General features: G+C 46.3%; 2 protein-coding genes across 7 annotated transcripts in view; one reads left to right on the top strand and one right to left on the bottom strand.

Annotated features, from left to right (window-relative positions):
- Positions 1-371: 371 nt before the first annotated feature.
- On the bottom strand, positions 372-10,035 carry MED8 (mediator complex subunit 8). Its single transcript, XM_030953147.1, has 7 exons — positions 9,984-10,035; positions 7,222-7,340; positions 6,039-6,183; positions 5,586-5,726; positions 5,096-5,177; positions 3,863-4,111; positions 372-836 (listed from the first exon to the last, which is right to left on the bottom strand). The coding sequence occupies exons 1-7, from the start codon at positions 9,987-9,989 to the stop codon at positions 772-774; spliced, it is 807 nt and encodes a 268-aa protein (XP_030809007.1). The 5' UTR covers positions 9,990-10,035; the 3' UTR covers positions 372-771.
- A 24-nt stretch (positions 10,036-10,059) lies between these two features.
- SZT2 (SZT2 subunit of KICSTOR complex) overlaps positions 10,060-14,289 on the top strand; it is a 53,828-nt gene continuing 49,598 nt past the window's right edge. For all 6 annotated transcript variants that reach the window (XM_030953145.1, XM_030953142.1, XM_030953143.1 and 3 more), the window contains exons 1-5: positions 10,060-10,107; positions 10,338-10,463; positions 10,623-10,796; positions 11,143-11,313; positions 13,142-13,273. In XM_030953145.1, the coding sequence (XP_030809005.1) occupies positions 10,078-10,107; positions 10,338-10,463; positions 10,623-10,796; positions 11,143-11,313; positions 13,142-13,273 (633 nt within the window). In that variant the 5' untranslated portion in view covers positions 10,060-10,077. The remainder of the gene's footprint in view (positions 10,108-10,337; positions 10,464-10,622; positions 10,797-11,142; positions 11,314-13,141; positions 13,274-14,289) is intronic.

Below are 14,289 nucleotides of genomic sequence, written 5' to 3'. Positions count from 1 at the left end.
TAGAAAACAGAAGCAGAGAGGCATGGAAGCGAAATCAGATTCAGCTGGGATTTGCAACAGCATCACAATACAAAAGCTCTGTGCTTCTGTTCCTCAAGTGCTGTCTTCTTGCTGTGGGCCTTGAAATAGTCCTTCCCAGTATTTTGCTTTCTGGGGTAGAGCCATAATTGGTTTTTAGCACACAAGATGTTTGCTGCTTATGTTTGTACCCTGCTGACTCACTCTGCTACACCCCTTTACACACAGACCCGCAGCTCCAGCACTTGGCCTCCAACATTTTCAGTGTGGTTTAGACTGGGGCTGCTCTGTAGCCTTACCCAAAGGGAAATAAGAGTCCTTATGAGCTGAGAGATGGATACAGTGTCTCACAGTGAGCATAACAAAGTCTTTATTAAACAAGACGGAGTAAAGAAAGAACATACCAAGTGAACAAGAAGAAACAAGGAGCTCTGTACAGCTCTTCAGGGTCTCTGTCAGGAAAGGGTAGTGATCCTCCAGGCCACACCTGGAGAAGATGGCATCCATACCAGAAGCAAAGTCCTCTGCTCTGGCTGAACAGAGAAGTACTTGTGTCCAGGAGACATGGCCAGCAGCAGCTCCACACAAGCCACCCAGCACTAAATAAAATCCAGGGAAGGGCGTTATAAACCCTATCTTCCCAAATATGGTGTGTGGATATGTGAAGGGACTTGGAAGTCCTAGAAGGAATCCAGGTGGGGTGCCTGCAGCAGTAACAAATGTCGCTATTCCCCTGGTCTGGTTCATCTCAGCTCATCTCTGATACGGATGCATTGAGGCAGATTTTATATTCGTTTTTATGCCACTTGGCATTTTTCCTGGAGAGAGAAAAAAGAAAAAGCAGTACAAAATCAGTAATATGAGAGGACATTTGCTCAGGAGCACACAAGACTCACAACAACCCTGTCTGGGCTTTTCCAGCTCCTCTCCAGGCTCATTTGCTACAGAACCTTCCAGCTTCTGACCTACCCAATCAATCTCTTGCACAAATTGGCATCTTTTTCTACTGACAAATCTCCTTGACAATTCCTGTGTCCCCCTGCTATCCCCTTCAATTCTATTATTTTTTCATCCTCAGCAAGCCTTTCTCTTTGTCAGGAGGGTCCTGCAGGAGTGTTGGGCTTAGTCTCATAGAAGTTGCTGGCAGCAGCACACACAGAAGAACCCAGACTGTGTCCACTTCCATTTCAGAGAGTCTCAGTAGCCCCTTCCCCGCAGCATTATTTATAGTCAGGGTGTATATATAAATTGCTAAGCCTCTCTCAGATTTCGTAATTTCTTGTAACCACATCCACCTCTTGGGCATTATTACTCTCTGCTGATACCAATCTCACACGGGAGCGTGCTCAAAGACATCTTACTAGCAGCTAAGTGTAGAGTGCTAGACAAAACTGAGATGATCTGAAAAATAAACAGTAATTAAAGAGCAGCACAGAGGGATATTCAAAAAACACTCCTTCAGTGTCTTCAAGTTGAACCAGAAAAAAAATGATAACTTCTGAAAGTTAAAATTATAGTGCAGCAGGATGAGAAAAGATTTGATAAGCAAAAGCCTAAACGAATAAAGATTATTAAACTTTCTCAAACATATCCATAGTGGGTCACTGCCAGCAATGAATGGACAGGTAACTGATAGATATCTAACAGTAACTGATAGATACTAGCAATTAGGAGACAAATACTGTTAGATATCACCCTAAAAGCAACAGTGAACCAAACTGTATGGTTCACCCACAGCTGAGACACTGTAAGTGGTTGTGGTGTTCCTAGTCTTGAGAACAACCAGAAAAAGTGCATGTAAGAGCGAAAAGGATGATCCAAGTTATAATTTTCACACAAAGTCATATTGAACAGAATAGGACTTAGCGATGGAAAAACACCTCAAAACAGAAAAAGGAAGGAGACATGACAGATTTCCAAAATATGAAAACTAGTATGGAGAAGGTAACTGAGGAATGATTATTCACCATGTCTCACAACATGGGTAAAAATAAGAAAAAGGCAATAAAATTATCAAGCAAAATATTCAAGCATCAAAAAGATTTTAAGCAAAATGTGATAAAGCTGTGGGACATACTGCCGTAGGTGTTGTAGAAGTCAAAACTGCAATTCAAACAGGAACTGCAAAAATTAATGTCTCCTGGACTCAATGGTATCAAACCAAACTCTGGCTTAAAATCCCTAAAAAACAACTGTGGTAAAGATATACTTTGTCCTTGTATTCTTTCAGGCTCAGCTATGGACACTATCAAAAGCAGAATAGTGACCTTTGCCCAAAGCCACTACAGCTGCCCTTATCAAGAGGTACTTTCCCCATCACAGAGGCTGGCCAAGCGCTCTCCTTACCAGCGAGCTCTGCTAGGCCTACAGAAGTGACTGTGTCCCCAGCCTGGATACAGTATCTCTGGGTATTCAGCCAGGAATCATAGGAGGTCTTCTTTGTTACCAAATTACAATGGAAATTACTTTCTAACTCTTACATAAATACATATTTAACTCAGGATCAATACTGTTGCTCAAGTACACATCTGAACAACAATCATTATATACAGGTAAGAAAACATCAATTAGGATATCCGATATCCTAAACTGCAATTAAACATAAACATTCTGACAATGCAGGGTTAGCTTGCAGGTCCCCCAGGCCAACTTCATTCCTGACAGCAGAGGATTTTTAAGTAGGAATACCAGAATAGGGCAAGCCTGCAGGGATATCCCTGCAGAATATCTATTCTGCTTCTAACATGTTGTGGCTCAGGGTCAAGGAATCAGAGTTGGTATCCTCAGGATTAGATGTTGACTAATTTTTCATCCAGAAGTCTATTTACTTACTTTTTTCCATCTCATATAAACATTATCTGCCTATCACACACTAGGCAATGTGCTCTACAGTGTAATTATTTAGCATTCAGAAAAGTATCTCCCTTTCATTCTAAATCTACAAGCCCACATTTTGATCGCTGCAGTTTCATCAATCCTTCTGTATCATGGGAGGCAAATGAGGCCTCCTGCAAATGAGGCAAATCATTCCTCATTTGCCTGCTGTATATAATTTGGGATTTTATATGCTTCCAGTTTCTTCTCCCTAGCCCAAAGCTATGCCCACTAGCAGAGGAAATATCAGAACTGCCCATAATATTGCAGATGTGGGTACCCAATGGATTTACAGAATAGCCTAAAGACATCCTGTTTCTCTGTTCCTTTTCTAGAAATTCCTAGCATTTGGCTTGCATTTCTGCCCCAACTGAATACCCAATTATTGTCTTCACAGAACTCTTCTATCATAGATGTATTTCACAAAAACAAGTAACTAGGTTAGAGTCCAGGTGCTGGATGTGTAGTCAAATGTCTATGCCTATGTATTTCACTTTATATTCAACGCAAATGTCATCTACTGCTGTTAAGCAAAGTCACATTGTACAGGAAATCCTTCTACCTTTTTACAGAAAACTTTCTTTTCTTACCTTACATAACTCATTATCATCAAACTTTTCCACTTTATTACCTAACCACAACTTAAATTTCACAGGAAAACCCCCTGTATCCCTGAAAACCACACTGCGATCTCTCTCCATATTGATTCCTATGTTCACCAAGTCTGTTATTAAAACAGTACTGCAGTGGGAGTTAAGAAGCTGAAGCTGGTTGGCTGGGATCCACCTCACCCTCTGAGCCAATTTTAAACAGGTATTACTCCTCTATTATAACCTGACTCATGTCATTAAGGGCCAAAAGGAAGCTCATACTTAGTCACATCTAAAAGGTGACTGGGGAAGAATCTCTACATCTGCATTTGACTTTCCTGGTCCTTGGGTTTCAACTGATCTCAGATATGGAACTTTACCTGGCTGCCCTGCTGGTGCCATCTGCACTCCTGCCAGCATTGGCTGCTGCTGAGCTGGTGCACCTGTCATTGGGACCTGCTGCATGCCTGAAGCACCTGCAATGATGGCACCAGCTCCTGGCTGGCCTGACTGGACAGATGCCCCAGAGCCTGGGGGTCTGCGGTTTGACAGCCCTTTCCCAAAGGCCACAGCTGCCACCAGTGCATTGGTATCTGCAGGGTTGAAGGTCTGCTTGTTCTGTCGTAAACCTGTAAAAAAATGAAGTTAGTTTGGAAGTTATTTTTAGACTTGGCAATCAGGTCTAAAAAGTAGCACAGCTGGTCCTGAATTTACTTTTCTGCTACTTTAGTGCATGCAATAGAGATGAGTTTCTTACAGGCTGTCCTACAAGAGTCTCATCAAGGTCAAGGAAGCTGCAAAATCAATGGACACTGCTGATCCAAGAGCTTTTTCACTGAGAGCAAGGCATAATCTGCTCATGGAAGGAGGACAGAGTGACCTAACTCCTCCATGCCCATAAGAAGCTGCCACTAAAGGCTATTGCATGCTGAATCCTACAGCAGGTAACACTGTGATTCAGACAAACAATAGCAGCACCCCCTTTTAGAAACTCATAAGCAAGGTGGTGTCTGCAAGCTTTTTTGCCACACACGTACCCAGTTATACTGTTATTCCCAGATAGCAGACAGAACCTGTGCTCAGGTCCTGTGTCAAAGATGAGAGTAAAAACAATGCCACTGCCTTTATGAGTAGTGTGTGGCACTCCCAGGAATAGTGAACACCACAACCAGAAAAGGTTGGCCATGAGCCTGAAGCACCCATTATCTCAACAAGATCACACAAGAGCCTGCCAACATGGGGACTCCTTCAGAACATAGCCAAAGGGTTTCTCACCCACTGCTGCTGCATTTTCACAGCTATTTTTATTAATTAAAGTTGATTGGGAAATTTTCTTGGTAGATACTTATCTCCTCAAAGGCGGATATGTCAAAGGGCTGGAGTGACCTTCCTCCCATGCACAGGTCACACAAGGAAAACACATTGCACCCACAGGCTCCCTTCTCAAATTAGAGGGCTCCAGGACAGCCAATCTTGCATCTTCTGGAATGTTTTCATTTGTGCTGCTCAACTGTGTTTCCCATACTTCAGGCTCTCCAATATATCTATTTTCCCCTCTACTCTCTCAAATCTGCTGCTTAAACCCCATACCCACTTCCACCTCAGTGACATACCTCCACTTTCAGATTCACGCTCCTCCTTGCTGATTTTCTCCAGCAAATTTGAGCACATTTTATTCAGACTTTGGATCTGTTTCTGCAAAATGAAAACTGTCAGAAACTGCCAGGACAACTCCAACTCAGTACAAATCAACAAGATAAATGAACAAGCTTTTCCTTCCCTGGATCCATGTAACCAAATAAAAATGTTTTGGTAGCTGAGCTTAGAGTGCCCAGTGCTAATGCAGGAGGGCACTGTGGAGATGGGACAGCCTTCACCTCTGACTGGTTGGAGGGCACCTCCTGTGAACAGCCAGACAGCTGGATACCCTTGTGAAACTGTGGAGGAAACCAAACCTCAGCTATGGTCCGCTGGAGAAATCTCAGACAGAAAAGGACATAGAAGAAAAAGAAAACTGGCAAATGGAAGGGTGGAAGAAGCAGTTAAAAGGCATCTCGTGCCCTAGGGGTAAGAGGCAGAAGTATCAAACCCTTCTTTACCTACCTGTGCTGCATCAGGGCTGATTCGAGCTGCATCTGTGATCAGCTGCTTCTCCTGCTCCTCCACCTCAGGGTCGGGCTTAGTTCGAAGGTGGTCGGGCACCACTTCATGGCTGAACACTGGCACACGCCCCTCTGTCTGCCTCTGCAATGGGGCACAAGCCTCACTCAGAGCCTCTCCCTCCAGCCCAGCACCAGGCAGCTCCAGACCAGGGCACAGGCCATGGTGCTGAACAAGGCTACAGGGAAAACCTTGATCTGGGGAGCCTTAGGAAGTTTCAACAACTTGTCTAGGAATTTGCACTGTGCCTGTTTAGTGACAGCAACATATTTATTAAGTACAGCAACACCTCCTGTAAAGTGTATCCAGTGCAAGTGTTTGTAGGTGAAAACCCCACAGCAAAGCAGCTCTCGGAAGTACTTCTTGCCCATTCTGATACTCAAGGGACATGCTTACCATGATCTCCTCATCACGGTCTGGAGACAGCACCAGCGGGATGATCACCTGGTTCCGGAGCAGCGGCGTCTTCTCGTGCTTTAGCACTTTATTCAAGGTGTTCAGCTGTCCTGAGAGCAATGCAAAGCTGTCCAGAACTGAAGGCCTGGAAAAGCAAATAAAGAAGATAGAACATGGAAAGGGGATGCCACATAGGGCTTTTCTCTCTTCTTCACTCAAATGGCTGAGGAGCAAGGAAACAACACAATTAGTGCTCAAATCAGTCTGCTCCAGACAGTAAGCAGTAAAACCTAGGCTGAATATGCAGATGTGGACAAACGCCAGTCCTAACTGGAAAAGGCTCAAATGCAGCAAATACCTCAGGGACATTACAAGCAGTACCATTGAAAGTGGCAGTTGTGTCGGATTTCAGTAACACACACAGAAGCACTTCTTTCCTTTCACTACCTGTCCCAGTGAAACTCTGGAGCAAGGTCTAAGAAATAATTTCATTCTGAAGCAGTACAGTCAGGACAGAAAACATTTATAACTTGACTATCCAGACTAACAAACAATGAAGTTAAACAACTGATAATCTTTTCAAGGAGGTTCTCTCCAGCTTAGTCTGTGCTGGATTCATCAGCTCTCCTGCTTTCTGCAACATTAACTATAAATGTTAACTTGTCTGTGAAGCTTTGCTGCAGTGGCAGACACTAAGATACCATATAGTTTATTAAGATGCAGCTAGAACATCTTTATGCTCCATATTCTCCTGGAAGAGAATGCCATCTTGCAAGGCTCTCAAGCTGCAGTAAAGCAGAATCAGCAAAACACAAAAGCTCAGTTTATATCAGAGCCACAAAAAGCCAGAAAAGGTCAAGAAATGCAGAAAGAACCATTCCTCATTTTATAGTGTATGTGAGTCTCTAAGGTCTTTCGTCTGAGAACTTCTACTCACTGCAGATGCAAGTGTAGTTCCCATACAATGTCTGGATTAAAAGGTGTTAGTGTGACTCTAATTACTCTACAGCATGAAGCCAATGGTTTTCAACTGGTTTTCTTGTGGAAGATGTGTAATGGTTCCTCCAGCACAAATGTAAAAAAAGAAAATTGAAACCTATGGACAAGAAGCTAATGTTTTTAAATTAATCCTTTGAGCCAAGTCTGAAGAGCTCTGGCAGTGATCAACAGTGAGACACTTTACCATGTGAGTCGATCATACTCGTTCTCCAGCTTGTAGATAAAACTGACCAAGGAGTTCTTCAGGTCAGCCACCTGACTGATGAGTGTCTCCAGGGTCAGCTCCAGCTGCTTCTCCTCTCTCAAAAAAAAGGCAAGACAGACAAGGGAAGAGAATAAAGAAGTTGTGAATCCACACCCATGCATCCATGATCCAATCTGTCCTACAGGCAGCCTCCTTTTCAGTGAAAACAGAGGCACTGGAGATAAAAATCCTGTTATTTCACACTGACCCCTTTCCCTTGGGTCAGACCACTTAGGCAAGAGACTTGTGCCTGAGACAAATGCTTGGCCAGCTGTCCTGCTAAAGATCTGGACGAGTGTCTGAAGACATAATCACTTACACCTCCTTTTCACCACAACAGGCAAACTCATCAAAACTAGCTCACGATACCTTTGTAAGCCACTTAAGCTGAGCCAGATCAAAGAAGTTAGCATTCCCTCAGCCTTTTCTGAAGCAGCTGTGGGTGTTGTGATGTTTTCACCCCAAACAGTCTTTGCAAAATGAGTACCAGGACTGTGGACTACTGAAGACTACAGTTCGTGTCATTCTTTACTTTCTTTCTGCCCATGTGACATTTTCAGCTGCCAAGGAAACTGGCAGCTCCTCCTGGTGCTGCCCTGCCGTGACACAGACTGGCGCTGTACCCACACACACCCCTCACCTCCTGCCTTTCCCTGGGATTATATGGTTTAAGAAATCTTCCCCACTGACATCCCCTTCCGGGTGAGGGAGGATGGTGACAGACAAAGTGTCAAGACTGGGGATGTGTTGCTGAAGACATCAAGGCATGCCCTTGACTCTTGCAAAATCCCTCTAAACTCTTATCTACTCTAACTTACTCATGCTATGGTGTTGTGCAAAATATAATTAAAGTCCCAGCCCTAAGGAAATGCTCGTGTAAGTTAAAAACTGTACAATAATCCATGAGGAGGGTGGGACAAAGCAATCAAATAATAGAAAGGGAATACCGATTGGAAAAGCAGATAGAGTGACTCACACCGTTGGCATGCTTGCTATTGGGTTTGTTGTTGCTCTGTTCAAATACACTGGCCCAGTGTAAGCTTCATGGAGAGATCATCAGGCACCTTCCATGTTCATGAGAACACAACATTATTCTATTTTATTTGTACTCTGACAAGTCGGTAATCACTGATGGGACTTCATTTCACTTTAACCACCTTAAAACAAACAGCTGAATAAACCTTATTAAAATTTGATCCCCAGTCCAGGGAGTGGACTCATGAACAGATTGCTGCAGGCTGTTCCATCTAGAGATAAAAGCACTCTCCTTCATGTTGCGACAGGACTAGTCAGTTCCTGTCCCATTAAGAAATGTGCCTGCAACAGTTTGTATGCCCTGTGTTTGTGCAAGGAGGTTAACTACTGCCTGTGTTACAGGCTGGGCTGGCAGCCAGTGTTTTACCGCAGAGGTGCCAGGCTATGCACCCACGGCCATTCCCCTGGCCCCCTGCCTGTGCTTATCCAAGAAGCCCTCAGGAGGATGAATGAAACCCCATTGCACAAGGAGCATTCTCACGGCAGCAGTGCACTCCAAGCCTCCTTCCCCAGGCTCTTCCCAAAGCCCTCAGGAGCTGGAGGCAGATGCAAGCTGTGCAAGAAGCACACAGTAAGACTGACCAGCGATTCCAAGGAACGCTGTGCCTCTCCAAGAGGACACTTTGGGGAGTTTGTCAGCAACGTTACATTGGCCCCAGGTAGTAAAGGTAGGGCGTATGGTAGGACCAGTTGCTCCATATCAGGGGCTCTGAAGGACCTCCTGATATGGAGCAACTGAGAGGTAAAGGTGAAATACAGAGTAGGTAAAAGAATGCAGGCACCAAAACTAAGGAGAAAAAAAAATCCTGACTGGCAAAACAAAGGGGGAAAAAACCCCATGACTTTCTGTATACAATTACATTATCTGAGCTGATAACGTTGTAACTCTACAAGATCTCAGGATTATCTGAGGGTAACTCATGAAAACAACTGCCCAATCCTGGAAAGGCGGTCAAGGAAGTAAAAGCAACCACAGGAGTTATTAGGAAAGCAGCAAAAGCTAAGCATCATTATGTCACCACATAAATACATGCCTCCTTTGCATCTCCAATATTACATGTCACGCTTGTCCCCCCAGCTGCAAAGGAATATAGCAGGAATATGTACTGATAAAGGCAACAAGGATGATGAATATTCGTAGTTCCAAAAAAAACCCAACCAAACCAAACCTTAAAAAAAAACCAACCAGTGAAAAAGCAGTAAAAAGACCGGTATGACTAAGCGGCTGAAACAAGGAGAGACAATGTAACAAGCTCTATAAATGAGGAATAGCGGGACAAGCTGTTTTCACTTTCTTTTCCAGCGGGACAACCAGGACATCTGTCTGAGGCCAGCCAGCTGCGCTTTCAAACAAATCAGAGGAGGTGGATCTTTACAGCCTGTTAACCTGCCCTCAATGATCTTTTCTTTGGACAATACAAATACTACAAATTCACAGCACTTCATAAAGTATTTCGGTTCTTCTCCCATTAACGACGTTTCATTCAAGCGGGACGGGGGCACTCAGCCGCACACACGCTCACCCCACGGCCGCGCAGCAGCAAGGGGCTGTGCACAGCAGAGCACCGCGCCGGCTGCTCGGGGACGCGCTCGCCGCCCGCGCAGGCAGCCGCAGCCCCGGGTGCGCCCGGCCCGGCCCGGCCCGGCCCCGTTCCCCCGGCCCTCACCTGCATGGCGGCGATAGCGGCGGCGGCGATGGCGGCGGCGGCCCCGCCCCGTTGTCCCGGGAGAGCCGCACTTCCGGGGCGGGGCCGCGCGGACATGGCGGCGGCCGAGCGGCCCGACGGGGAGGTGGGTGTGGGCCGGGAGGGGGCGGGGGGCCGAGCCGAGCCGAGCCGAGCCGAGCCGAGCCGAGCCGAGCCGAGCCGAGCCGAGCCGAGCGGCGGGCGCAAGGGACACGGCCGCCATGGGGAGCAGTGGGGCCGGCGGCGCGGGGCCGGAGCAGCCCGGGGTGAGCGGCGGCGCGGGCGCCGTCCGGGGCTGCGCCGGGGCTGACTTGGGCCGCTATGCTCCCGCCGCAGGTGGAGGAGGCAGGACACGTGTTCCTCCTGATGAAGAAGGACTATCGCATCTCCCGCAACGTGCGGCTCGCCTGGGTGCTCAGCCGCCTGCACCAGGTCATCCGGGCCGTGCCCGAGCCCGAGCTGGTGAGTTGGTGCTCAGGGCTGCACGGTGTCACCGCTGCTGCTGCTGCACCGCCCAGCAGCACCTGCACCCTGCAGGGCACTTGAGCCCCTTTCCTTTCTCTGAGTCTTCCTTTGGTGTGGCTTGATGTTCTCTCATGTGCCGTTTGCTTGTTCTGGCAGGTAAAGTCAGAAAATGAGCTTGATGTTCTCAGCATCCTGCCTAACGGGTGGCAGCCAGACGAGCCGGTCCAGCCCAGGCCCTACCTCCTCGTGCCCTCTACACGGGTCACCTTCCTGGCCCGCCAGTACCGATTTGTGATCGAGCTTGATCTGAGCCCTTCCACGGGGATTGTGGTAAGAGCAGAAACTGCCTCTCTCTGGAGTGTTCTGCATTAAAACAGAAACCCATTTCTATTTGCTGAGAAAAGGTTTATTGCTGTCAGTGTCAGCCTGAGCTTTTGCAGAAGTTTTGCTTTTCCTGAGAGGGAGCCAGGCTGTGCCCCTGGCTGGGAACTTAATGGCAAGTCCTGTTTCTCCATTGGATGCTTAATGTGTGACTGCTGTTTACAGGAGTTGTCACTTTAATCCAGCTGCCATTGCAGAAGGATGTTTGCGTTTGACTCTGCGCAGTGGGACAGCCACCAGTGAGACTGAAGGTCCTAGGAGATGAAAAAGCTGTTCCCTTTCTCTGTTTCTGTAGGATGACTCAACGGGGGAGATAATTTTTGATGAAGTGTTTCATGCCCTTTCCCGATGCTTGGTGGGATTGTTAAGACCCTTTCGTATCCCCGGTTCAGACATTATCTACCAGCCAGAAATCTTTGTCACCATCCAGGTGTATTCCTCCATCATTGGCCTGCAGTCCCACCAGGTAAAGTTCAGGCTCTCCCTTGGTACGGCGTGAGCAGCGCTGTACTGTGCAGGTGTCCTGTGAGCACAAGGGAAATGGGGCAGGTGGCAGCTGGGCTCTGCTGTCTGTTGTACTGCAGGCTTGTCTCACTAAAACACATGGCCTGGCATGATGCAGAAGTGTGTGTGAGCAACTTCTCCTTCCTGGGAAAGAAGCAGAGGTTTCTCTGGAGAATGCTGCCCTCAGGCATGATCTTAGAATTGGGCCACAGGGAATGTTTGCCTCATGTCGAATGTGTGCTTATTGTTGTTGTTCTTGTTTTGTTGTTTGGGGGTTGTTTTTGTTTTTAATTTCTGTCGATTAATTCTTTTTGCCTGTTTTAATTAGCTTGAAGCATTCAAGAAGAGCTTGTGTGACCAAAAGCTTGTCTCCCTATTCCAGCTCTGTAGCAGTGGTTAATTCAAAGATAATTGCCTCTTCCTACAAACCTTGGTTTTTTTGCACTGGTCTGAATATGCTTCTTCTTGCTGGAGGGAGCAGTCAGCCCCAGTATTGAGATTTATCAGTGAGATTGTACTTGTGTCATGGCAGGTCTGTTTAATAAATTGGGTCTGGTTTATGGGGCCAGTGTTGTTTTTGAAGCTCATCCTTGATCTCTTCCACCTTTCAGTATTTTCACATAACTTATGTGTTTATGGTGGTGAATTTCATCCCTTTGCTAATACCAGGGGAAGTGTGTGGTAACAGGAGGAGCCTGTTAGTCTGTGCTTGTTCCCTGCCTCCCCTTCCCCAGCCCTCCCTGCCTAAGCCTTCTGCCAGGGTTTGTTTTGTACCTGAGAAGTGTAGCCATCACTTTGGTCTGTTCTGAGGTGCTACTGGAGTAAGTGTAGCAGGAATTCCTCCATTTGCCATTGATGTTTCATGTGTCATCTTGTCCAGCAGTCCTGCAGACCATCATGCTGTGCCTCAGTGTCTCCCCTATTTGCACTGTATTGAGCACTCTGAAGTTGCTACATTTTTCTTCTTTGAACCTCTCTAAATTCCCACTTTGTATATGAGGCCATGAATTGTCATTTCTGGGAACAAATGGATAATTCTGTTTCTTTTATGGAGGAAAAGGTGTATGTGTGTATGTATTGCTCATCCAGGAAAGTCTCTGTGGTGATCATTTATTTCTCCTGTGTCACAGTGAGGTCTTGCCCATGTGAGGCTGAGGGATGTGGGTAACATGCAGCACCCCACCAATCTGCTGAGGTCTTTGTCTGCATGTTGTATCCTCTTTGTGTCTGGTTGTGGATAGGGATTGCCTGTACCAGGGTGACATCTGTAAACACAGGTGTCATGCCTGTCACCCTGGGGAGTTTCTGTGGTGGCAGGCTTACCCTGTCACATCACTCAGCCTCTTGTAATGTCCACTCTAATTGTTTCTTTTCTTTATTTTAATTTGCTGTTCCCCTTGGAAGATAGTTTGGTCAGTCTATAGGTAAGGTAGATTAGAACAAACAGGCCTTCCTTAGAAGCATCAGGCTACAGTTAATGGTTTTTAACAGTGATCCCACATCACTTTCCCCTAATAACTACTTATCCTGGAGAAAGTCAAGTGAAGCAGAAGTTTCTTGCCCAAGAAGGAGATTTCCCAAAGTGTCCTGTAAGTGCCTGCTGTGGGATGCGCAGCAAGTGCCGTGGGGTACCACTGCTCACGGGCAGTTGTTGAACAGGAACAGAGAGAAGTGGCCTGTGCTGTACCTGTGTTTGTCAGGGATGTGTTTGACCTTCACTGTGCAAAACTGTGTTCCTGTGTGCCTATAAAACCTTAACTTGATGCCTGACATGTGTGTCCTTGGGCCAGGTACTGTTCCAGGGCTGTCAGCTGGATGAGACGAAGCGTGAGGCCTTTCTGCACCAAGTTTACACACAGCTCTGTGCCTTTGAAAACAAAGTGGCAGAGATGCTTCAGCAACAGTATGAACCCAAACCACAGGTAAGGAGGGCAGGGGTAGCTGGGCTCTCTTGGCTTCCTGGAGATGTGCACTCTGAGGCCCCTATGAAGGGGGGTGGCAAGAGGAAAAGCAGCATAGGTGTGCAGAAGGAACAGCTAAGGAGTTGGTGAGATAATGTTGTGGGATCCAGTAATGAGACATGAACACTGAGGCAGCAGAACCATTAAGTGTTTAGAAGGACTGGTGAGGATGGTTATCTTCCCCAAAGTTAATGTGCTGTAAGACAGCCTGACTGTAGATCATGGGAGAAATGGTAGGATGTGCTTTCTCTCTGAAGAAGATGGTGGGAGAGGTGATTATGTCCATGTAATTGATCTATAAATAGCTGTGAATATGCCCTTGTTACATTTCTTGAATGAAAATACTTCTTTGTTACCATGAAAACTGGCCATGAAGCTGAATAAAGAGCCAGTTTTTTCAAGTTCTCCTTGAAATCTGTGACAGATGTTGCTTAGTAGCCATGGATATATGTATCAGCAAATTAATGATAGAGTCCTAGTATGGTGTGGGTTGGAAGGGACATTTAAAGATCACCTCCCTTGACCTGCTGGCCATGCTGCTTTTGATCTTCTTGCAGTCAAAGTCGTTGCTGGTCTGGCTGAGGTTATTTAGTCCTTAGTCAGCATTAGTTATTAGAGTTCAGGCAAAAAGGAAAAGAAAAAAAGGCCCAGAATCAGATGATGAAGAGGCTGTTGGTGATGTATTGCAGTTGCATATCTGAAGTGCTTCAAATCTCGTATTCTAGCTGAAATTTGTATGTTTCAATGCTAAAACTGCTGGCCCTGAAACAGAAAATAGATTGCCGGAAGTAAATAACTCAACTGATGAGTCCAGATGGTGTTTTTGCAGTGCTTTGTATGCATTCCTGCTTGATGCAATATTTCTCTCATGGTAAACTACCCTGTAACTTCTTCCATGCAAATGGAGGAGAGAGACGCTCTTGCAGGCCAGAGGGACTGGTGAGTCCTGCCACAGGCTGTGGGGTGGAGGTGGGAGG

This window comes from Camarhynchus parvulus, chromosome 8 (genome assembly GCF_901933205.1).
Source record: "Camarhynchus parvulus chromosome 8, STF_HiC, whole genome shotgun sequence".
Lineage (NCBI taxonomy): Eukaryota > Metazoa > Chordata > Aves > Passeriformes > Thraupidae > Camarhynchus > Camarhynchus parvulus.
The sequence above is the reverse complement of the archived record's forward strand: the minus strand, read 5'-3'. Positions and strand labels throughout refer to the sequence as shown.